The following is a 20,114-nucleotide window of genomic DNA, read 5'->3' as shown; positions in this document are numbered from 1 at the left end:
AAACTAAAGGGTATTGATTGTCTCCAGGCGGTTTCTTCGGGTTGCATTTAAGACGGCATCAGTCATGTCTACCGGGTGAAAAAAAAAAAAAACAGAAAAAAAGACGGCAGACGTCACGCTAATTAACGGCACACAATTAACTGCGATCGCGCTGACATCGTCGGTTGCAGCTGTTGATTGAGAGAGAGAGAGAGAGAGGAGGAGGAGCGGTGATAGGGAAAAGTTGAGAGAGAGAGAGAGGAGGAGAGGGAGAGCGGTGATAGGGAAAAGTTGAGAGAGAGAGGAGGAGAGAAAGAGCGGTGATAGGGAAAAGTTGAGAGAGAGAGAGGAGGAGGAGAGAAAGAGCGGTGATAGGGAAAAGTTGAGAGAGAGAGAGGAGGAGGAGAGAAAGAGCGGTGATAGGGAAAAGTTGAGAGAGAGAGAGAGGAGGAGAGAAAGAGCGGTGATAGGGAAAAGTTGAGAAAGAGAGAGGAGGAGGAGAGAAAGAGCGGTGATGGGGAAAAGTTGAGTGTGAGAGAGAGAGAGGGGGTAGAAAGGAAGAGCGGTGATAGGGAAAAGTTGAGAGAGAGAGAGGAGGAGGAGGAGAGGAAGAGCGGTGATAGGGAAAAGTTGAGAGAGAGAGAGGAGGAGGAGAGAAAGAGCGGTGAAAGGGAAAAGTTGAGTGAGAGAGAGGGGTGGGTGGGTAGAGAGGAAGAGGGGATGGAACTCCCGACACCCAGTCTCCCGTGGAACAGGGGAAACAATCCGATGTCCCAGGCGAGCTTTGAAACACGACGTCACACATTGGGGGGCGAGTACTTTATCCACGGTGCCACCAGTCGTCCTTGACATAACATCAGTGAATGAGGTCAAGTTAATAACAACAGCAATAATAATGATCATCATCGTTATCATCATAGACAGATAGACAGACATAGATAGCTGAATAAATGAAGGGATAGATAAGCAAATCATTGAATGACTGAGTGAGTAAGCAAGAGAGTGAAATTGGCCTTGTCGACATGACATTACCTTACCATTGCACAACAGGGCTGTGTGTCTAAAAAAAGGAAGGAAGGCAGGGAGAGAGGAAAAAATCTCGACAAATAAACAGAATATCCTTTTTGTATCTGTATGAAATACATACAGTACAAGATTTCGAAAAGCTAGCTTGTAGACACCGTTAATTTGATGCAAGCTCTGCTGGCACTGTTTGTTACACTGACAGGATAATAATAAGAAAAATTATAATCGTACTCATTGTAATAATTATGGTAGTTACTATAGTAATGATAATGATAATAACCATGATGGTAATAATGATGATGATGATGATAGTAATGGTATATATGACGTGTTGAATCCCGTTTCTTTTAAAAAATGAATCCAAGCTATAAAAAAAATAAAAAAATAAATCCAAAAACATCGTATAGCACGTGCACACAATTAATTGCTATTCTTTGATGCAAGCTCTGCTGACACTGTGCGATCAGCTGGGAGAGAGAAAACCTGGCCAGGCCTTCATTGTGTCCGTGGACAAAGCCTCCTTCTCTGATCGCCGTGTTTCATGTCTTCACCCGATCCATCTCGGGTACAGGACCCACCCTCCTTTACCCAGCATGGAAAGAGGGACTGAGGGGAATTACCTGTTGGGTGACACTGAGCTCTGAGGCTGACTGCTGTGGATTGAGGGTCCGTGTTGGGTGAGGTCAGATCCCTTCAGCGCCCTGACCTGATTGCGGCCTGTCTTGGCCTGCTGGTTATTCTTCTGGGTCAGAGATGAGGGAGGGGGAGAGAGGGAGAGAGAGAGGTGGAGACAGTAGAGGCAGAGAGATGGAGACAGCGGGGAGACAGTAGAGGCAGAGAGATGGAGACAGCGAGGGGACAGTAGAGGCAGAGAGATGGGGACAGTAGAGGCAGAGAGATGGAGACAGTAGAGGCAGAGAGATGGAGACAGTAGAGGCAGAGAGATGGAGACAGTAGAGGCAGAGAGATGGAGACGTGTGAGAGAAAGACTGGAGGGAGGAGAGATGGAGACGGCGGGGGGGTTGAGGGAGGGGTATGGGGGGAGAGATATATATTTGTATTTGTATTTCTCTTTTTTGTCACAACAGATTTCTCTGTGTATGAAATTCGGGCTGCTCTCCCCAGGGAGAGCGCGTCGCTACACTGAGAACGCCACCCTTTTTTTGTTTTTTTCCTGCGTGCCCTTTTCATTGTTTTTCCTATCGAAGTAGATTTTTCTACAGAATTTTGCCAAGGACAACCCTTTTGTTGCACACGTGAGCTCCGTTTATCGTCTCATCCGAATGACCAGCGTCCAGACCACCACTCAAGTCTAGCGGAGGGAGAGAAAATACCGGCGACTGAACCGTGATTCGAACCAGCGCGCTCCTAGGCGGACGCGTTACCTCTAGGCCATCACTCCACATAAATATAGATGTGGAGTTGCGAGGGAATACAGATAGAAACGCGAGGAGAGAGAGAGAGAAGGGGGAAGATGCAGGGGAAGAGATGGAGGAGGGGAGACGTGAGGGGAGAGAGAGGGAGGAGGGGAGACGTGAGGGGAGAGAGAGGGAGGAGGGAGAGACGTGAGGGGAGAGGGAGGGAGGAGGAGAGACGTGAGAGGAGAGAGATGGAGGAGGGGAGACGTGAGGGGAGAGGGAGGAGGAGAGACGTGAGAGGAGAGAGGTGGAGGTGAGGGGAGAGAGAGGGAGGAGGAGGAGACGCGAGGGGAGAGAGATGGAGGAGGGGAGACGTGAGGGGAGAGAGAGGGAGGAGGGAGAGACGTGAGGGGAGAGGGAGGGAGGAGGAGAGACGTGAGAGGAGAGAGATGGAGGAGTGGAGACGTGAGGGGAGAGAGAGGGAGGAGGAGGAGACGCGAGGGGAGAGAGAGGGAGGAGGGAGAGACGTGAGGGGAGAGGGAGGGAGGAGGAGAGACGTGAGAGGAGAGAGATGGAGGAGGGGAGACGTGAGGGGAGAGAGAGGGAGGAGGAGACGCGAGGGGAGAGAGATGGAAGAGGGGGAGACGTGAGGGGAGAGAGATGGAGGAGGGGAGAGAGAGGGAGAGACGTGAGGGGAGAGAGATGGAAGAGGGGGAGACGTGAGGGGAGAGAGATGGAGGAGGGGGAGACGTGAGGGGAGAGAGAGGGAGGAGGGGGAGACGTGAGGGGAGAGAGAGGGAGGAGGGGGAGACTCGAGGGGAAAGAGAGAGAGGGATGGATACTTAAAGCCTGAACCGGACTATAAATGGCGGGCGATTTGAATCAAGCCAGTTTCTCACCAGAGTCTGACACTGTGACGTCGGTGAAGGTTTATTCAAAATAAAAGCCTAATAAAGCTACGGTTTGGCTTCATTTATGGCAGAGAGCGAGATTTGCCTAGCAGCTTCCAATCTAGACCTGAATTGACTTTGGAAAGTACAAAATGTGTCAGCTACACGTAATACAAAATTTGAATGCAGAGAAAAGGGGCGCAACCGAAACCTTGCTCTCGGGAGTTAAGACTTTAAGGGAAGAGAGAGATCGAGACGTTAGTGGCCATCTGTGTTTTCTTTGCTTCTTTCAATAAATGTCGAGGGATGTTGGGCACGAAACTCCCTATCCTTTCCTCCCCCTCCCCCCTCCCCCGGCCCCCCGCCCCCCAAAACTGAACGTGTTTGTCGCAGCCTACGTTCTGGGATCTGGGCCATGTCTCTTCTTCACAGTCTTCCATCAGGCATGATCCAGGATAGATTTGTGAAAGATAAACGTCATACAGCCTTTTTCCGGCCATTTAGGCAGTGAATTCAGATCCACAATGTCTTGTGCTGGGCGCAGGATGGCGGGGCCTAATCCACTCCTACCTCCGAAGTTAGGTACCCATTCACACCTGGGTGGAGTGAGGAAAATCGGAGTAAAGTGCCTTTCTCAAGGACACAACACCATGCCGAAACGGGGCCTGGAACCCTGATCACTGGTTAACACTGGATCAGAAAGTCACCTCCTTACCGACTGTGTTACAGCGTTGAATACTGGATCAGGTCAACGATTCACTGCCTCTACTACAGTGTTGAATACTGGATCAGGTCAACTCCTAACTGCCTCTACTACAGCGTTGAATACTGGATCAGGTCAGCGATTCACTGCCTCTACTACAGCGTTGAATACTGGATCAGGTCAACGATTCACTGCCTCTACTACAGTGTTGAATACTGGATCAGGTCAACGATTCACTGCCTCTACTACAGCGTTGAATACTGGATCAGGTCAACGATTCACTGCCTCTACTACAGCGTTGAATACTGGATCAGGTCAACGATTCACTGCCTCTACTACAGCGTTGAATACTGGATCAGGTCAACGATTCACTGCCTCTACTACAGCGTTGAATACTGGATCAGGTCAACGATTCACTGCCTCTACTACAGTGTTGAATACTGGATCAGGTCAACGATTCACTGCCTCTACGACAGTGTTGAATACTGGATCAGGCCAACGATTCACTGCCTCTACTACAGCGTTGAATACTGGATCAGGCCAACGATTCACTGCCTCTACTACAGCGTTGAATACTGGATCAGGTCAACGATTCACTGCCTCTACTACAGCGTTGAATACCGGATCAGAAGGTCAACGATTCACTGCCTCTACTACAGCGTTGAATACTGGATCAGGTCAACGATTCACTGCCTCTACTGCAGCGTTGAATACTGGATCAGGTCAACGATTCACTGCCTCTACTACAGCGTTGAATACTGGATCAGGTCAACGATTCACTGCCTCTACTACAGCGTTGAATACTGGATCAGAAGGTCAACGATTCACTGCCTCTACTACAGCGTTGAAGACTGGATCAGGTCAACCATTCACTGCCTCTACTACAGCGTTGAATACTGGATCAGGTCAACTCCTAACTGCCTCTACTACAGCGTTGAATACTGGATCAGGTCAACTCCTACCGACTCTGTCACGGTGTATCTGAACACTGAGCCAGAACACAGGACACAAAGCAGCGGCTAGCGAGGTCTGTTGGCGATGACAGAGGAGTGCACGTGGTGTGTGTGGAGGGTCACGTCTTTCCATGACCCACATTCCTTATTGAGGACCTCCAGTTGAGGACACGATGACGTCATTCGTCTGAAAACAATATCCAGTTCAAAGGTAGACATTGGGCGGTGGGGCCTGCTGTCCTTTCACTTTGGTTGAAGTCAACAGTATTTCGTTTCGAACGAGTCACTTGTACAAACTCGAGCACAAAATTGGGGAAAACGAGGTTTATGTGTTCAAGTCTTGAGCTCGGTATAGATGTCAGTCTGTCTGTCTTTCTCTCTGTCTGTCTGTCTGTCTCTCTCTCTCTCTCTCTCTCTCTGTCTGTCTGTTTCTCTGTCTGCCTCTCTGTCTCTCTCTGTGTGTCACTCTCTCTCACTCTCTCTGTCTCTCCCTCCCTCCCTCTCTGTCTCTGTTTCTCTGTTTGTCTCTCTCTGGCTCTGTCTCTCCCTTTCTGTGTGTGTGTGTTGTTTTGAATGAGGACATGTTTAAAAGAGACAAGACAAACACCATGCAGTTGACAGTTTAGTCCCGACGTATACGTATTCTTCCTTCAGCCCCACTCCTCTCGTTTCTGTCGGGTTATACAGCCTTTGCAAGCTGTCAGACAGTTCGGGAATAGTGAAGTGGCTAAAAACAAAAACAAAAAAAAGAAATAGTCTGACAGGTGCTTTTAGGTCACAGAAGCTTCCAAAGTCATCAATCACTAAAACCATGCTGCACTTTTTGTGGGCTCTTCGTGATCAATAAGCGCTGCAGTATGGCTCTTGTTGACGCTGGGCATTCCTCTTACTAATCGTCACGTTAGCGATGAGGACTGTGTTTAGGCCACGTGAGTGTGGACATTGTGAAATCACTGCCGGCTGACTGGGGATGTGTTGTGTCTCCATCCTCGCCGAACAAAGAAACCCAATGTTTGTTCTGGCCGTCGCCGCCGCTTGCTGCTGCTGCTGCTGTTGTTGTTGTCGTTGTGGTGGTTCTTTTGTTATTTCACTCGTGATGGCATCGGACAATTAACCAAGACTAGTTCTGTTGAATGAAGAATGATCGATATGGAGCTTTACCTGATTTAGGTATTTACCTCATCTGTTTATCAAAAGGAGTGTACCACCACCAGGGGTTTAAAAATAGCAGCAGGAGGTGTAGCAGTAGTACCAGCTGTAGTAGCGGTGGTAATATGAAATATATGAGCTATTTTGTTATGAAATTAATTACATTTGTACATTGTATATAGACAGAAAACAAACCCAAAACTAGATTACTATGCTGTTGTTGTTTTTTACCAAAGAAAGAAGAAAAAAGGCCATTCGTTTTTGTTGGTTTTTTGTTGTGTTTTTTTCATAATATGCACATTTCTGGACTCTTACAGGACATTTTTTTGTGATATTCACTACTTATAATGCCGGTGAATTTCCCTCGCCAAGTTATCGCTACAACAGTGCAAAATGAGCAAAAACAACCACCACCACCACCACTACTACTACTACTATCACTGCTACTCTCTCCCTCACTTTCCTCTTCTCTGCCTTTCTCCATCTCCCAACTGCGTCTCAAAGCAGACGATTTTGAAGCCAACGGCGACATGGACATGTGGGTAAGGTTTCCATCAGCTGGCTTCCTGTCCATCAATGTGTGAGACGTCACCCTTTCTCAGCCTTGCCCGCTGTGCGGTCTCGTGGTGTTGCTGCTGTTGCTGCGTAGAAGAGGGGAGAGAAACGGGACCGAAAACAAGCACGGGAGAACATCCCTTCTGCCATGACCACCAACAAACCAGCTTCTCTTACTTGAAAGTGGAGTGATGGCCTAGAGGTAACGCGTCCGCATAGGAAGCCAGAGAATCTGAACGCGCTGGTTCGAATCACGGCTCAGGCGCCGATATTTTCTCCCCCTCCACTAAACCTTGAGTGGTGGTCTGGACGCTAGTCATACACGCTGTAGTGTAGCGACGCGCTCTCCCTGGGGAGAGCAGCCCGAATTTCACACAGAGAAATCTGTGGTGATAAAATGAAATACAAATACAAATAGTATTCCGTATTCTGTCCTGTCTGCTGTTGTTTTGTCGTTGTTCTGCTCCTCTTGTCGTCGTCGTCGTTGTTGTTGTTGCTGACGTTTTTCCCGCGCACGAAAGGGAAGAGAAAGTGAGAATAAAACAGACACGGGTAATCCCCCCCTGCCATTCCCCCCACCCCACCTACCCCCCACTTCTCCCCTTATCTACCCACCTACCGTCTTCTTTACAACAACCACAATGCAGTTGTCTTCCTGAAGTGTCGGTGGTGGTGTTGAGGTTGTGACAGCCTTGACGATGTTGTGTAACTATGATGGCAGTGGTGTTGAGGTTGTGACAGCGTTGACGATGTTGTTGTAACTATGATGGCAGTGGTGTTGAGGTTGTGACAGCGTTGACGATGTTGTGTAACTATGATGGCAGTGGTGTTGAGGTTGTGACAGCGTTGACGATGTTGTGTAACTATGATGGCAGTGGTGTTGAGGTTGTGACAGCGTTGACGATGTTGTGGTAACTATGATGGCAGTGGTGTTGAGGTTGTGACAGCATTGACGATGTTGTTGTAACTATGATGGCAGTGGTGTTGAGGTTGTGACAGCCTTGACGATGATGTTGTAACTATGATGGCAGTGGTGTTGAGGTTGTGACAGCGTTGACGATGTTGTGGTAACTATGATGGCAGTGGTGTTGAGGTTGTGACAGCCTTGACGATGATGTTGTAACTATGATGGCAGTGGTGTTGAGGTTGTGACAGCGTTGACGATGTTGTTGTAGCTATGATGGCAGTGGTGTTGAGGTTGTGACAGCGTTGACGATGTTGTTGTAACTATGATGGCAGTGGTGTTGAGGTTGTGACAGCGTTGACGATGTTGTTGTAACTATGATGGCAGTGGTGTTGAGGTTGTGACAGCGTTGACGATGTTGTTGTAACTATGATGGCAGTGGTGTTGAGGTTGTGACAGCGTTGACGATGTTGTTGTAACTATGATGGCAGTGGTGTTGAGGTTGTGACAGCGCTGACGTTTTTGTAACAGCTGTTGTTGCGATGGTGGCAGTGGTGGTGGTGGTGTAGTGGTGTGATTGTGATAGCCTAGACAACGTTTTTGTAACAAGTTATAATACTTGTAGTGGTGGTGGTGGTGGTATGATTGTGTGATTGCCTAGACAACGTTTTTGTGACTATTGTTGCGATGGTGGTGGTGGTGGTGTGATTTTGACAGCCTAGACAACGTTTTTGTAACTAGCTAATACTTGTTGCTATAGTGGTGGTGGTGGTGGTGATGTGATTGTGATAGCCTTGACGATGTTTTTGTAACTAGCTAATACTTGTGATAGTGGTGGTGGTGGTGTGATTGTGATAGCCTTGACAACGTTTTTGTAACTAGTGATACTTGTTGCGATAGTGGTGGTGGTGTGCTTGTATGGCGTTGAGGATGTTGGTGGAACCAGCTAATAATTGTTGCGGTGGTGGTGGGTTTGTGATAGCCTTGACTATGTTGTTGTTACGAGTTATTAGTTGTGGCGATGGTGGCAGTGGTGTCGTGGTTGTGATAGCGTTGATACTATGTTGTTGTAACTGGTTGTGGCGATGGTGACAGTGGTGGTAGTGGTGTTGTGGTTGTGATAGCGTTGATACTATGTTGTTGTAACTGGTTGTGGCGATGGTGACAGTGGTGGTAGTGGTGTTGTAGTTGTGATAGCGTTGATACTATGTTGTTGTAACTGGTTGTGGCGATGGTGACAGTGGTGGTAGTGGTGTTGTGGTTGTGATAGCGTTGATATTGTTGTTGTAACTGGTTGTGGCGATGGTGACAGTGGTGGTGGCGGTGTTGTGGTTGTGATAGCGTTGGCGATGTTGTGGTTGTGGCGATGGTGACAATGGTGGTCGTGGTGGTTGGAGGTGGTGGCGGTGGCGGGTGGAGGTGGTGGTGGTGGGAGAAGGGGTGTTTACAGTGGTTAGGTATTGCTAATGGGGGGATGAGGGGGGGGGGGGGGGGCGGGGGTGCTGGTGGCAGTAGAAGCAGGCAGCAGCAGCAGCAGCACTGGACTGGTATCGTGCAGAATACTGGACAGGCTTGTTTTGCATTGTGCTCTGCTCGCGATTGAACTGAGAGAACATAGGGCATCTCTTTCTGTCTCTGTCTCTTTCTCGCTCTCGCTCTCTCTCTCTCTCTTTCTCGGTTTCCGTCTCTCTTAGAGCTCGCTCTCTCTCTCTCTCTCTCTCTCTCTCTCTCTCTCTCTCTGTTTTTGTCTCTGTCTCTCTTTCTCTCTGTCTCTCTCTGTCTTCCTCTCTTATGTCACTTATTTCAAAACATTTACCCGCTGCCGTCCAGGATGTTAACATAACAGACAGATAATACAACTTGTGCCTTTCTGTTGACTTACATTGTGTTTTGGTGGTTGTTGTTTGTTCTTTTGTTGTGTTTTTGGTGTTCTTGTTTGTGTGTGTGTGTTTTTGTGTGTGGTTTGTTTGGTATTTGTTGTTGTTGTTTTTGTTTGTTTTGTTTTGTTTATAGTTTCATACGTTGTTCTAAAATTGCGAATCCTCCTTGCATAAAAGCGAAATAGACTAATGTCAAAGAATTTTCATTTTATTTCATCTCTCTCTCTCTCTCTCTCTCTCTCTCTCTCTCTCTCTCTCTCTCTCTCTCAAAAGAGAAGTATATATGCTACATAATGATTACTTTTGAATAAATGACTTCAGCATTTTACTATATCATATCCTCTAAGGGGCTGTGGCCTGTATGACTAAATCATCTCAGTCTCAATATCAAACACTCTCTCTCTCTCTCTTCTCTTGTGCCTGTCTCTGTGCGAATAGTATCGTGTCTAAGTGTAGAGCGCGTGTTTGTGTGTGTGTAAGTATGTGTGGTTCACATTGACTGTCTGAATGACAGAGTGAAAGACGTGTAGAGAGAACAGGAACCGTTGGTGCCACAAAGAAGGCAGTGGTGTTTCTGTAAGTTGAGATGAGCGGTAGTGTTTCATTCATTCATTTTGCCCATCGCTCCTGGTGGAGCATAGGCCATCGACGACCCGTCGCCATCGCACTCTGTTCTGGGCTGTTCTAGCCATTCCAGTCCAGTTGGTCCCTTGCTGCTTCAGCGGCAGTGTTTGATGTTGGATAAAGGAAAGACGTAAACATTGAGCTTCTCAATCTTCAACTGATTGTCTGCCTGTCTGTGTGCAGCAATGATAGTAGTCGTGGCCTCTGAAAAAAAAAAAAATATATATATATATATATAGTTTAAGGGACAGAAGCCTAAACTTCTGCTCAGCTGTATCAACCGTCTTTGTTCTTCCCTGTCTTTCCACAACAAGTTGTTAACAGTTTATGAGAACTTCACCTTTAAAACAGGCGAAATGGATACATAGAATAATACGTCCCTTTCTTCATCCAGCAGTCAGGTTGTGGGAAAAGCCACACAACAGAGACAACCCCTTGCTTTCCTCGCATCACCTGCATGCACTTTGCTGCCGTTTTTACAGTGACGTGCAGGCTGCATGCTTCACCTGTACCTTGTAGACGGCGTGCAAGTGCACTTGAGACTGCGTGCAACTGCACTGTGAGACTGCGTGCAACTGCACTGTGAGTGCATGGAGGGAGGTAGGACACTTCTTGACTTCCAAATTCATGTCGTGTGTTTAGTCCAGGTGTGTGTCCACCATGTGAAGGGGCATTCCATGCCCGAATCGGACAGTGCAGCATTCTTCGGACACATGTCGTCCAGTCAACCACCCGGCAGAGATGCCGAGGTCTTCATCAACTACAGTGTAGGAAGACGTCCAGGCGACGGCCGAGTTTCTCCATTAGTGCTGTGTACATTCCACGATCAAAGGGGAAAGAAAAGTGGACAGACCAAGGCAAGACATGGAGAACATGCACAGAGGATGAAGACTTTCGGATGTATATCGGTCTTCTACCACGAGGGCAGCCCAGAATTCAGTCCGGTTGAGTTCTGTTTTACGCTGTGGTCCTCAGTCAGCTTTCAGGAATAAAGTGAAGAAAGTCAGGTTCCCTGATAAAAACTCTACCAATAAATTGGATACGTTATTTTCATGCGGCCTCTTTTATTGATGATTTTGGATACAGTTCATGGTCAGAGCATTCAGACCTGCCACACAGCGGCCTCTGCTACTGATGATTTTGGATGCAGTTCATGGTCAGAGCATTCAGACCTGCCACACAGTGGGGCCGTTCAGCAGAAACAGTACAATGAAAGAAGTTTCCTGGCTGAAATACCAGGGTGTTTAATCGTTGATGATCAGTTATAAGGCATACAAAATTATCTTCCCAGGCACAAGCGTTTTCACACGTATCATTGGTGACTGACGGGATAACCAAGGAATTATCTTTTATCATCCACTCGGCAAGAATCTTCTCGTAGAGGATCGTCAACGTTGTTTTTTTTGGGTTTTGGTTTTTTTTTATTTTATTTGTTTTATTGTGTGTGTGTTTTCAAGAAACTGGGGTTGACGTTCTCGGTTGTGTCCTGAGCAAATGTTACATTTTTCTGACTAGCACGACGGACACTGATGCATTGCACTGAACGTACGTTGACAGTCCAGTGTGTGCATGTTTGTTGAATACAGCTTCTGCCTGTGTGTGGACATTAGCGGCAGTCACTTCGGCACAGATGTAGCCGGCCGAAGCCAGTCTGCTCTGGCCTTTTTGGCTCAGTTTGATTGACTTTAAACCCGTGACGTAGTGTCCATGACGTTGTCCGGAGACTGTCAGCAGAGTCCTGGGTTCGAGTCCGCACAGTGGTGTATGATAGTCGTGTTCGACTGCTGTCCCGACTATCTGGACTAGAATTTGATTATAGTGGAGAGTGTCTTGCCTAAGTTACACCCCCACTCTCTCGGCCAAGAGGGTTTTAGGACAGTCGGCGTTGTGGTGGTCTCCAAAGGCCAACTAGCCCCCAAGGCTGCAGCACTAAAAGCCAGTGCTATTTTGCCTCCGAGTTTGAGAGTCATAGACCTTCACAAAACACCAAGCTGTAAATGATTTCACATTGCAGTGGAGAAACTATTGATAATACAGCTCTTAATTTGCTGTTGGCGCAACTGTAAACTAATGTCAGCCTGTGATATAACGGTGATATGTTTAATGAAACCACGGCAAAATAAATTTTAAAAAATAATAATAAATAAATAATGAAATAAAAAGGAAGGCTATGAAGGTGAATAGAGGAAGCGTGTCAGCAGTCCATGGTGGAAGGCATGTTCAGGTTCATACTCCGCAGTTTGGCCAGGTAACGATAGCGCGAAGACCCTTTGGCGCGACGGGCCATCAAGTTCAAGGTCACCATGTCCATCTCGTCCAGGTCGGGCCCAGGCCCGGGATCAGAGGCAGCCTTGAGGGAAGCCGAGGAGGCCCTGGAAGAGGAGGAACCCGCCAGTTTCTGATTGGCCGTGTTGAGGTCACGTGAGCGCGAGGAGCTGGAGACGGAGCTGACGGTGGAGGGGCGGGGCCTGTTGCCGAGGGAGGAGTTGGGCACGGAGTCCACGGACAGCCACTCCCTCACCCTGCCCGACCAGCTGCCGGGGGAGTTGACTTGGTGCTGACCATACCCACCAGGCCCATCGCCCAGATCCAGGACAGAGGCGGTATGGATGGGGGCGGGGCGAGGGGGCATGGGGGGTCTGCTGCAGCTGGCGGCACGGGGAGGGTGGTCGGACGCGCTGTACGTGCCCAGACTTCGCCCCCCTTGCTCCCGGCTTCCGGGTTCCACATGCGCCGCGGAGTCCTCCATCCCCAGTCGCCCCTGCCCGCTGTCCACCTTGAGGTCCAGCAGGCTACTGTCGTCGTTGGGCGGCTCCTGGAACCTGACATGGGCCCTGACCGGCTTGCTGCCCGCGTTGGGGGGCAGTGTGAAGCTCCTCCTGCCCCTTCCCTCCCGGCTGGGGCTGCGGATGTAGGCGGCGTCCGCGTTGGACGTCTTGCGCTTGAAGGGGAAGAGGGACACGCGGTGGTGGGCGTGGCCCACGTTTGGAAGGTGGGGCGTGCAGGTCAGGGGGTGGGGTATGTCGTGGAGGACACGCCTACCCGTGCGGTTGGCACTGTCGGCTGACCTGGGGGCGTGCCTCTCCGCCTGGAAGGGGGAAACAGTGGTGGCATGGAATGAGGCGTCTGTCTTTGAGATGGAATGGTTTTGTGCTGAGTCTGCTTTCCTTGTTGTCCTAAAGTAACTCTTTGGAACAGATTTGAGAGATATCCGGGATAGTAAGAACACTAATATATATATATATAGAGAGAGAGAGAGGTGTATGTTTTCATGTTTGTTTTTTGTAAGGTCTTTTGGTTGTTGTTTATCTGACCAAAGGACTAATCTTTGGTTTCTTTTGCTGCTGTCAAAAAGAAAATCTATGTACTAAAGTATAGACAATAAAGGTTATGTATTCGTGTATTCGAATTGTATATAGATCTGAACGTAATGCAGTTAAAACAGCACACCATAACACACGTAAATTGCATTTAACTGCGTTAAAAGTGAGAAGGTTTCAAACGCTAACATTCTTTTCCACAGTGGATAGATATAACAAACAGAAAAGGGGAGAAGACCACAGTCACAGGACCTCACCTGCAGATTCCTCAGCTGCTGTCTGTAGGAAGAGGCGGACTTGCGGCGTTCCGTGGAGCCTAGGGGGCGGATCCCTTTAGGGGGCAGACCATTGGTCGGGGCGGGGCTAACGCGTGAGTGATTGACAGCGTGTGGGTGGTGATTGACAACGGCGTGAGGGTGGGGGTAGCGGCCTGGAGAGAGGAGGTTCTGGTGGTCTGCCTGTCCTGTTTGGTTTTCGTGGTCCTGTGACACGGGTAAGAAAGATCGTGAAAGTGCGGTTTTTATTTTGTCTGAATGGTACTGTGAGTACAAGAGACTGAACTATTATTTAAAACAATAAAGACTCTGCTGGATTTATTTTGGTGTGATACATTGAGGGAATAGACTAAGATTATTATTTTAAAAGATATATGCGTGGCAAGTTTTACCTTCGAGCTTCAAGTCTTCATTTCTTGAGAGAAATTCAATGGGAATTGTTTTAAGTCTCAGTAAGTGTTTTGATCTCTCTCGATATGAATTCCGGACAGTATTCTTCTTGACCACAGTGTAATCAGTATTGTGAACAATAAACATTTTGACCCGTGTCTGTATAGTCATGGACAATTAGTTGCTTCTTTGTTAACTGGATGCCCCAGCATTCTGAAATATAAGTTTTTTGAATTGTCAGTTGATAAATTTACGTAGTGAAGTCCTTTGTGACATAACTCAATATTTGGCATGTCATACATTGGATTTATGTTTCTTTAAGAAAGGTCTGCTTACATGGGTGAGACAGAAGACAGCTGTTGAATGCCAAGGATGTTCTCCAGATCGTTATTGTTTTTTTCCTTCTCTTCTTGAGAAGATGAATCATCCCTGTGAAACCTGAACCTCGAGTTAAGAACACTCCGGAAAAAAAAACCTCTTAGGTTTGTGGGCTGCTTTTGTCATATCCGTTCGGGCACTTTCAATAGACTGACTATAAGTTTTTACAAAATTTTAATAGTAAGATGATATGATATTCAAATCTTGTGACCTGGAATCAGATCGAATGTCAAGGCATTTATTAGAGCAAGGTGTGTGGAGATGGTCCTAAACTTTTAACGACTGCAGTCATATCAGCAGAGACTGTCTGACATGACCTTGACCTTTGCTAAGGTTGCTTTGAAAGCTGTACATTTCAAAAATGCTTTGTGCTACACACATTCATCCACGTCAGTCAGGAGTTTTCTCATGAAATAAGCAACAAATGCTGAATGTCACTGAAATAAGGTCATTGTCAAGATGTTGGCCATTTTTCATTGATACTCCTGTTTTATCTGTTGGATTCACGTCACTGAAATAAGGTCATTGTCAAGATGTTGGCCATTTTTCATTGATACTCCTGTTTTGGCTTTTGGATTCACGTCACTGAAATAAGGTCATTGTCAAGATGTTGGCCATTTTTCATTGATACTCCTGTTTTGTCTTTTGGATTCACGTCACTGAAATAAGGTCATTGTCAAAATGTTGGCCATTTTTCATTGATACTCCTGTTTTGTCTGTTGGATTCACGTCACTGAAATAAGGTCATTGTCAAAATGTTGGCCATTTTTCATTGATACTCCTGTTTTGTCTGTTGGATTCACGTCACTGAAATAAGGTCATTGTCAAAATGTTGGCCATTTTTCATTGATACTCCTGTTTTATCTGTTGGATTCACGTCACTGAAATAAGGTCATTGTCAAGATGTTGGCCATTTTTCATTGATACGCCTGTTTTATCTGTTGGATTCACGTCACTGAAATAAGGTCATTGTCAAAATGTTGGCCATTTTTCATTGATACTCCTGTTTTGTCTGTTGGATTCACGTCACTGAAATAAGGTCATTGTCAAAATGTTGGCCATTTTTCATTGATACTCCTGTTTTATCTGTTGGATTCACGTCACTGAAATAAGGTCATTGTCAAGATGTTGGCCATTTTTCATTGATACTCCCTGTTTTCTCTGTTGGATTCACGTCACTGAAATAAGGTCATTGTCAAAATGTTGGCCATTTTTCATTGATACTCCCTGTTTTATCTGTTGGATTCACGTCACTGAAATAAGGTCATTGTCAAGATGTTGGCCATTTTTCATTGATACTCCTGTTTTATCTATTGGATTCACGTCACTGAAATAAGGTCATTGTCAAGATGTTGGCCATTTTTCATTGATACTCCTGTTTTATCTGTTGGATTCACGTCACTGAAATAAGGCCATTGTCAAGATGTTGGCCATTTTTCATTGATACTCCTGTTTTATCTGTTGGATTCACGTCACTGAAATAAGGTCATTGTCAAGATGTTGGCCATTTTTCATTGATACTCCTGTTTTATCTGTTGGATTCACGTCACTGAAATAAGGTCATTGTCAGAATGTTGGCCATTTTTCATTGATACTCCTGTTTTGTCTGTTGGATTCACGTCACTGAAATAAGGTCATTGTCAGAATGTTGGCCATTTTTCATTGATACTCCTGTTTTATCTGTTGGATTCACGTCACTGAAATAAGGTCATTGTCAGAATGTTGGCCATTTTTCATTGATACTCCCTGTTTTCTCTGTTGGATTCACGTCACTGAAATAAGGTCATTGTCAAGATGTTGGCCATTTTTCATTGATACTCCTGTTTTATCTGTTGGATTCACGTCACTGAAATAAGGTCATTGTCAAGATGTTGGCCATTTTTCATTGATACTCCTGTTTTATCTGTTGGATTCACGTCACTGAAATAAGGTCATTGTCAAGATGTTGGCCATTTTTCATTGATACTCCTGTTTTGTCTGTTGGATTCACGTCACTGAAATAAGGTCATTGTCAAGATGTTGGCCATTTTCCATTGATACTCCTGTTTTGTCTGTTGGATTCACGTCACTGAAATAAGGTCATTGTCAAAATGTTGGCCATTTTTCATTGATACTCCTGTTTTGTCTGTTGGATTCACGTCACTGAAATAAGGTCATTGTCAAGATGTTGGCCATTTTTCATTGATACTCCTGTTTTATCTGTTGGATTCACGTCACTGAAATAAGGTCATTGTCAAGATGTTGGCCATTTTTCATTGATACTCCTGTTTTATCTGTTGGATTCACGTCACTGAAATAAGGTCATTGTCAAGATGTTGGCCATTTTTCATTGATACTCCTGTTTTGTCTGTTGGATTCACGTCACTGAAATAAGGCCATTGTCAAAATGTTGGCCATTTTTCATTGATACTCCCTGTTTTTATCTGTTGGATTCACGGACAGCGTTGGAATCAGCACTGCAGTTTGCAGCAACAACAAACAAAACGGAAAAAGGATGCCGTTTAGATGCATCGTAACATTTCCTTTTCTTCAGAACGAAAAAATAGCAAATCTGTCCTGTTTCAAGGACGATGTTCAGCAGTATGGTTTGTTTTTTTTCATCAGCTGCAACTGGTGTATTTCCAGTGTGCAGTTTTTTTTTTAAGCAAAAACCAAGTCAATGGAACCTACCTGTTGGGGTTTAGCGTAGACGCGTATTTGCATTGCATTGCCCTCCTGCCCGTCCCCTGGAAAAGCATCCAGTAGGAAAGAGACTCGGGGGCGTGGCTTCTGCACCCCGCAGCTGACGTATTGCCCGCCCCCTTTCAGCACGCCACCCACTCTCTTGGCCCCGCGGAACTGGTTCAGATCCTGCCCGTCGCGGTCTGGGCTGCAGCTGTCCAGGGTTCGATTCGTGCTGTCGGCGCCATATTTGTCCAGGTCTCTCATGTCCACCACCAGGGTGCGCACCTCTGTCACTTTGGGCTGTGGGGATGGGGCCTGAAACAGGCAGAAGCGTCACTGTCGTGTTTTGTGTCACATGTTGGGTAGCTGCTTCTTGTTGATTTCATTTCTGTCATATTTTGATGCTTTTTATCTAACTTGTTTATCGTATTTTCATGCTTGGTTAATGCTTTATACATAATCATGTATGATGGGCTTTCCAAGGCAAGCCCACCACGTTTGATTTAAACTTAGGTCACACATCTACTCACTAATCCCCGTTATTTTCATTTTTAATCAGATGTAGTGCGCGCATATGGATCATTGATGATGACTCGTGTTCATGTTGGGATCGCATGTGATGACCAAGGATACACAAGTCACACTGAATTACCTTGTTGCCTGACACTGTGGAACAGGTGTACATATGACACTGTGGAACAGGTGTACATATGACACTGTGGAACAGGTGTACATATGACACTGTGGAACAGGTGTACATATGACGCTGTGGAACAGGTGTACATATGACACTGTGGAACAGGTGTACATATGTTGTGTCTCCGTCAGTCGTGCTTCCTGTGACAGACTGCTGGACAGTTCCGTGCTTACATGACTTATAGAGGCGCGTCACATGACATGTGCTCTCGAAGTTGATTGGCTCTCCCAAATGGCGGGCAACAAGGCGATCGAGAGAGGCAGAACGTGCGAAACAGCAGGTTTCTTTTTTCGACTTTTTGCTTCATTTTTTTCTTATTGTGCATTCGATGGCACAAATGGAGGACAGCACAATGTGCTGCTGTTGTCCAAGTTGTTCGCCTTCGGGACAGTTCGCGATTTCGCGATGTGCTTGCGCAAGATCCAAGATGGCCGCGGAATTCTCCAGCGGTCCACCCAGCACTACGTTCCTCTCTTCTTAGTAAACAGCGTTTCTTACCACCTCACATGTCTTCTGTGGTTGACAGAGCACTACAGTTGTTAAAGAAATGGTTCTGTTCTGTCTTCATCATTTTCCTCTGCCTTCTTGCAAGCAGGGTACTGTATATTGAGGACAGATTGTAAAAACTACTCTTTGCCTTAAAAGATACCAACCATCGATACTATAGATCGACCACCAAGTCAAGATTTTCCTGTTATCAGTGTTGCCGAGGAATGTGTTGAAAAACAAATTAGATCTAATACAAGCAAGTTGAAACATCTGATTCTGATCATGGAAACTTTCTTTGATACCTGTCCACAGTCAGAGAACCCCTACACCAGCGAGCACTCGCTCTCACATCGCTCACCTGAGCAGGGGGCAGACAGTAACCGTGGGTAACGTCAGAATCGCAATCCCTGGCGGCCTCCACCTTTCCGGCGGGGTGGTGGCCATCAGAGCGGGGCGGGGCAGAGCCATGGTGGTGGTGATATGGGCGTGGCTGCGGTGTGGGCGTGGCTGTGGTGTGGGCGGGGCCGTTGTGGAGTGGGCGTGGCTGGGGTGTGGGCGTGGCCTCGGGCAGCGCGGGCAGCTCGGTGGGCCGGCAGGGGGACAGGTCGAGGGGCGGCACGACGGGCGGCTCCAGCAGCACGTAGGACACGTCATTGCCGGCGGCGGGCAGCATGGTGGTGGTGGTGGGGGTGCCCGCGGGCAGGGCCTGATGCCCCGTGCCCTTGCCCAGCGTCGTCCCTATCGTGGGGCCCGCCGCCTCCTCCAGCACGCCTCGGCAGGGAGGGGGAGAAGGGGAAGGGGGATGAGGCTGTGGAAGGAAGAGAACCGTGCACATGACTTGAGTCAACTCCTTGAGCCCTGCCCTCCCCCTCTGAACCAGTTGGTGTTACACATAAGTAAAGTTTTGTTTAAACCACACAAAAAACCCATACAAACAGAAAAAGTAAAATCGATAAGACGTGGGTTATTTCACGAAGTTCCTGTGGACTTGAAATAGAATGATTCTCCATTTGAAACGCACAAAAACAACGATGTGAAATAACCTTGTGAGTGCGTACTTGTGTGTGTGTGTGTGTGTGTTTGAAAGATGCAGTTAGAAAAAATGAGATTTCATCTGCTTTTGGAAACCTAACAACGGAATAATCTCTCTCTACACACACACACACACACACACACACACACACACACAAGCGAACAGTAATGACAAGCAACAGTAATGACGAGGTGACAAACAGGCACATGACGACCTGTGAAACTCACCTGACGGCCCCAGCTGCTGTGTGTCGACACACCTGTTCGTGCCACTTCAGTTTACCGTTCCTGCAGTTCTGCCCCACGAAAAAGTGTCCCCCCTGTCTTGTACTGTGAGGCCGCTGTGCTTTGTCATCTCAAATGACGCCAGGTACTTTTTGTTTTTATTCTTTCAGTCACTCTGATGGTTGACTGTTGGTGAGAGGCTGTGCTTTATCCATCTGGACACGGTTCGTTGTTCATCACTTCGGTGTTTCGTCAGTCAGTCGGTCGGTTAATTGGCGTTTAGCACTGGACACAATGCTCATCACACGCTGGATTATCACGTCAGAATTCCTTGGACAGGGGTGGTATCTGTACACACGAGAGCACTCAAATTCTTGCAGTTGATCCGAATTCAGGGAACTCTTGAGTTGGACTCGGGTGTTTCGCTTCGCTACTTCTGTCAGTTGATGGGCACCTGTGACACAATAGGGGAGGGGGCGGCGGTTAGCGAAATGTCATTTGTCAACACCTAAACCCCTTCCCCACCGCTTTCTCTTTTGCTAATGTGTGATGTGTATGAGGGGTATAGTGTTGTGTGTGATGCTTTTGTGTGTATATGTGCATAAATCACTGTTTCGTGGCTT

At 47.0% G+C, this 20,114-nt stretch overlaps 1 protein-coding gene across 1 annotated transcript; it reads right to left on the bottom strand.

Moving 5' to 3' along the window:
* Positions 1–11,482: 11,482 nt before the first annotated feature.
* LOC143280678 (uncharacterized) lies at positions 11,483–19,127 on the bottom strand. The gene is made up of 4 exons (XM_076585415.1): positions 18,593–19,127; positions 17,055–17,363; positions 13,599–13,823; positions 11,483–13,109 (listed from the first exon to the last, which is right to left on the bottom strand). Exons 1-4 carry the CDS (start codon positions 19,067–19,069, stop codon positions 12,216–12,218), a joined length of 1,905 nt encoding a protein of 634 aa, XP_076441530.1. The 5' UTR covers positions 19,070–19,127; the 3' UTR covers positions 11,483–12,215.
* Positions 19,128–20,114: the final 987 nt, after the last annotated feature.

Source organism: Babylonia areolata, chromosome 3 (genome assembly GCF_041734735.1).
Source record: "Babylonia areolata isolate BAREFJ2019XMU chromosome 3, ASM4173473v1, whole genome shotgun sequence".
Lineage (NCBI taxonomy): Eukaryota > Metazoa > Mollusca > Gastropoda > Neogastropoda > Buccinidae > Babylonia > Babylonia areolata.
Note: the sequence above shows the minus strand (reverse complement) of the source record. Positions and strands in the feature narration are given on the sequence as shown.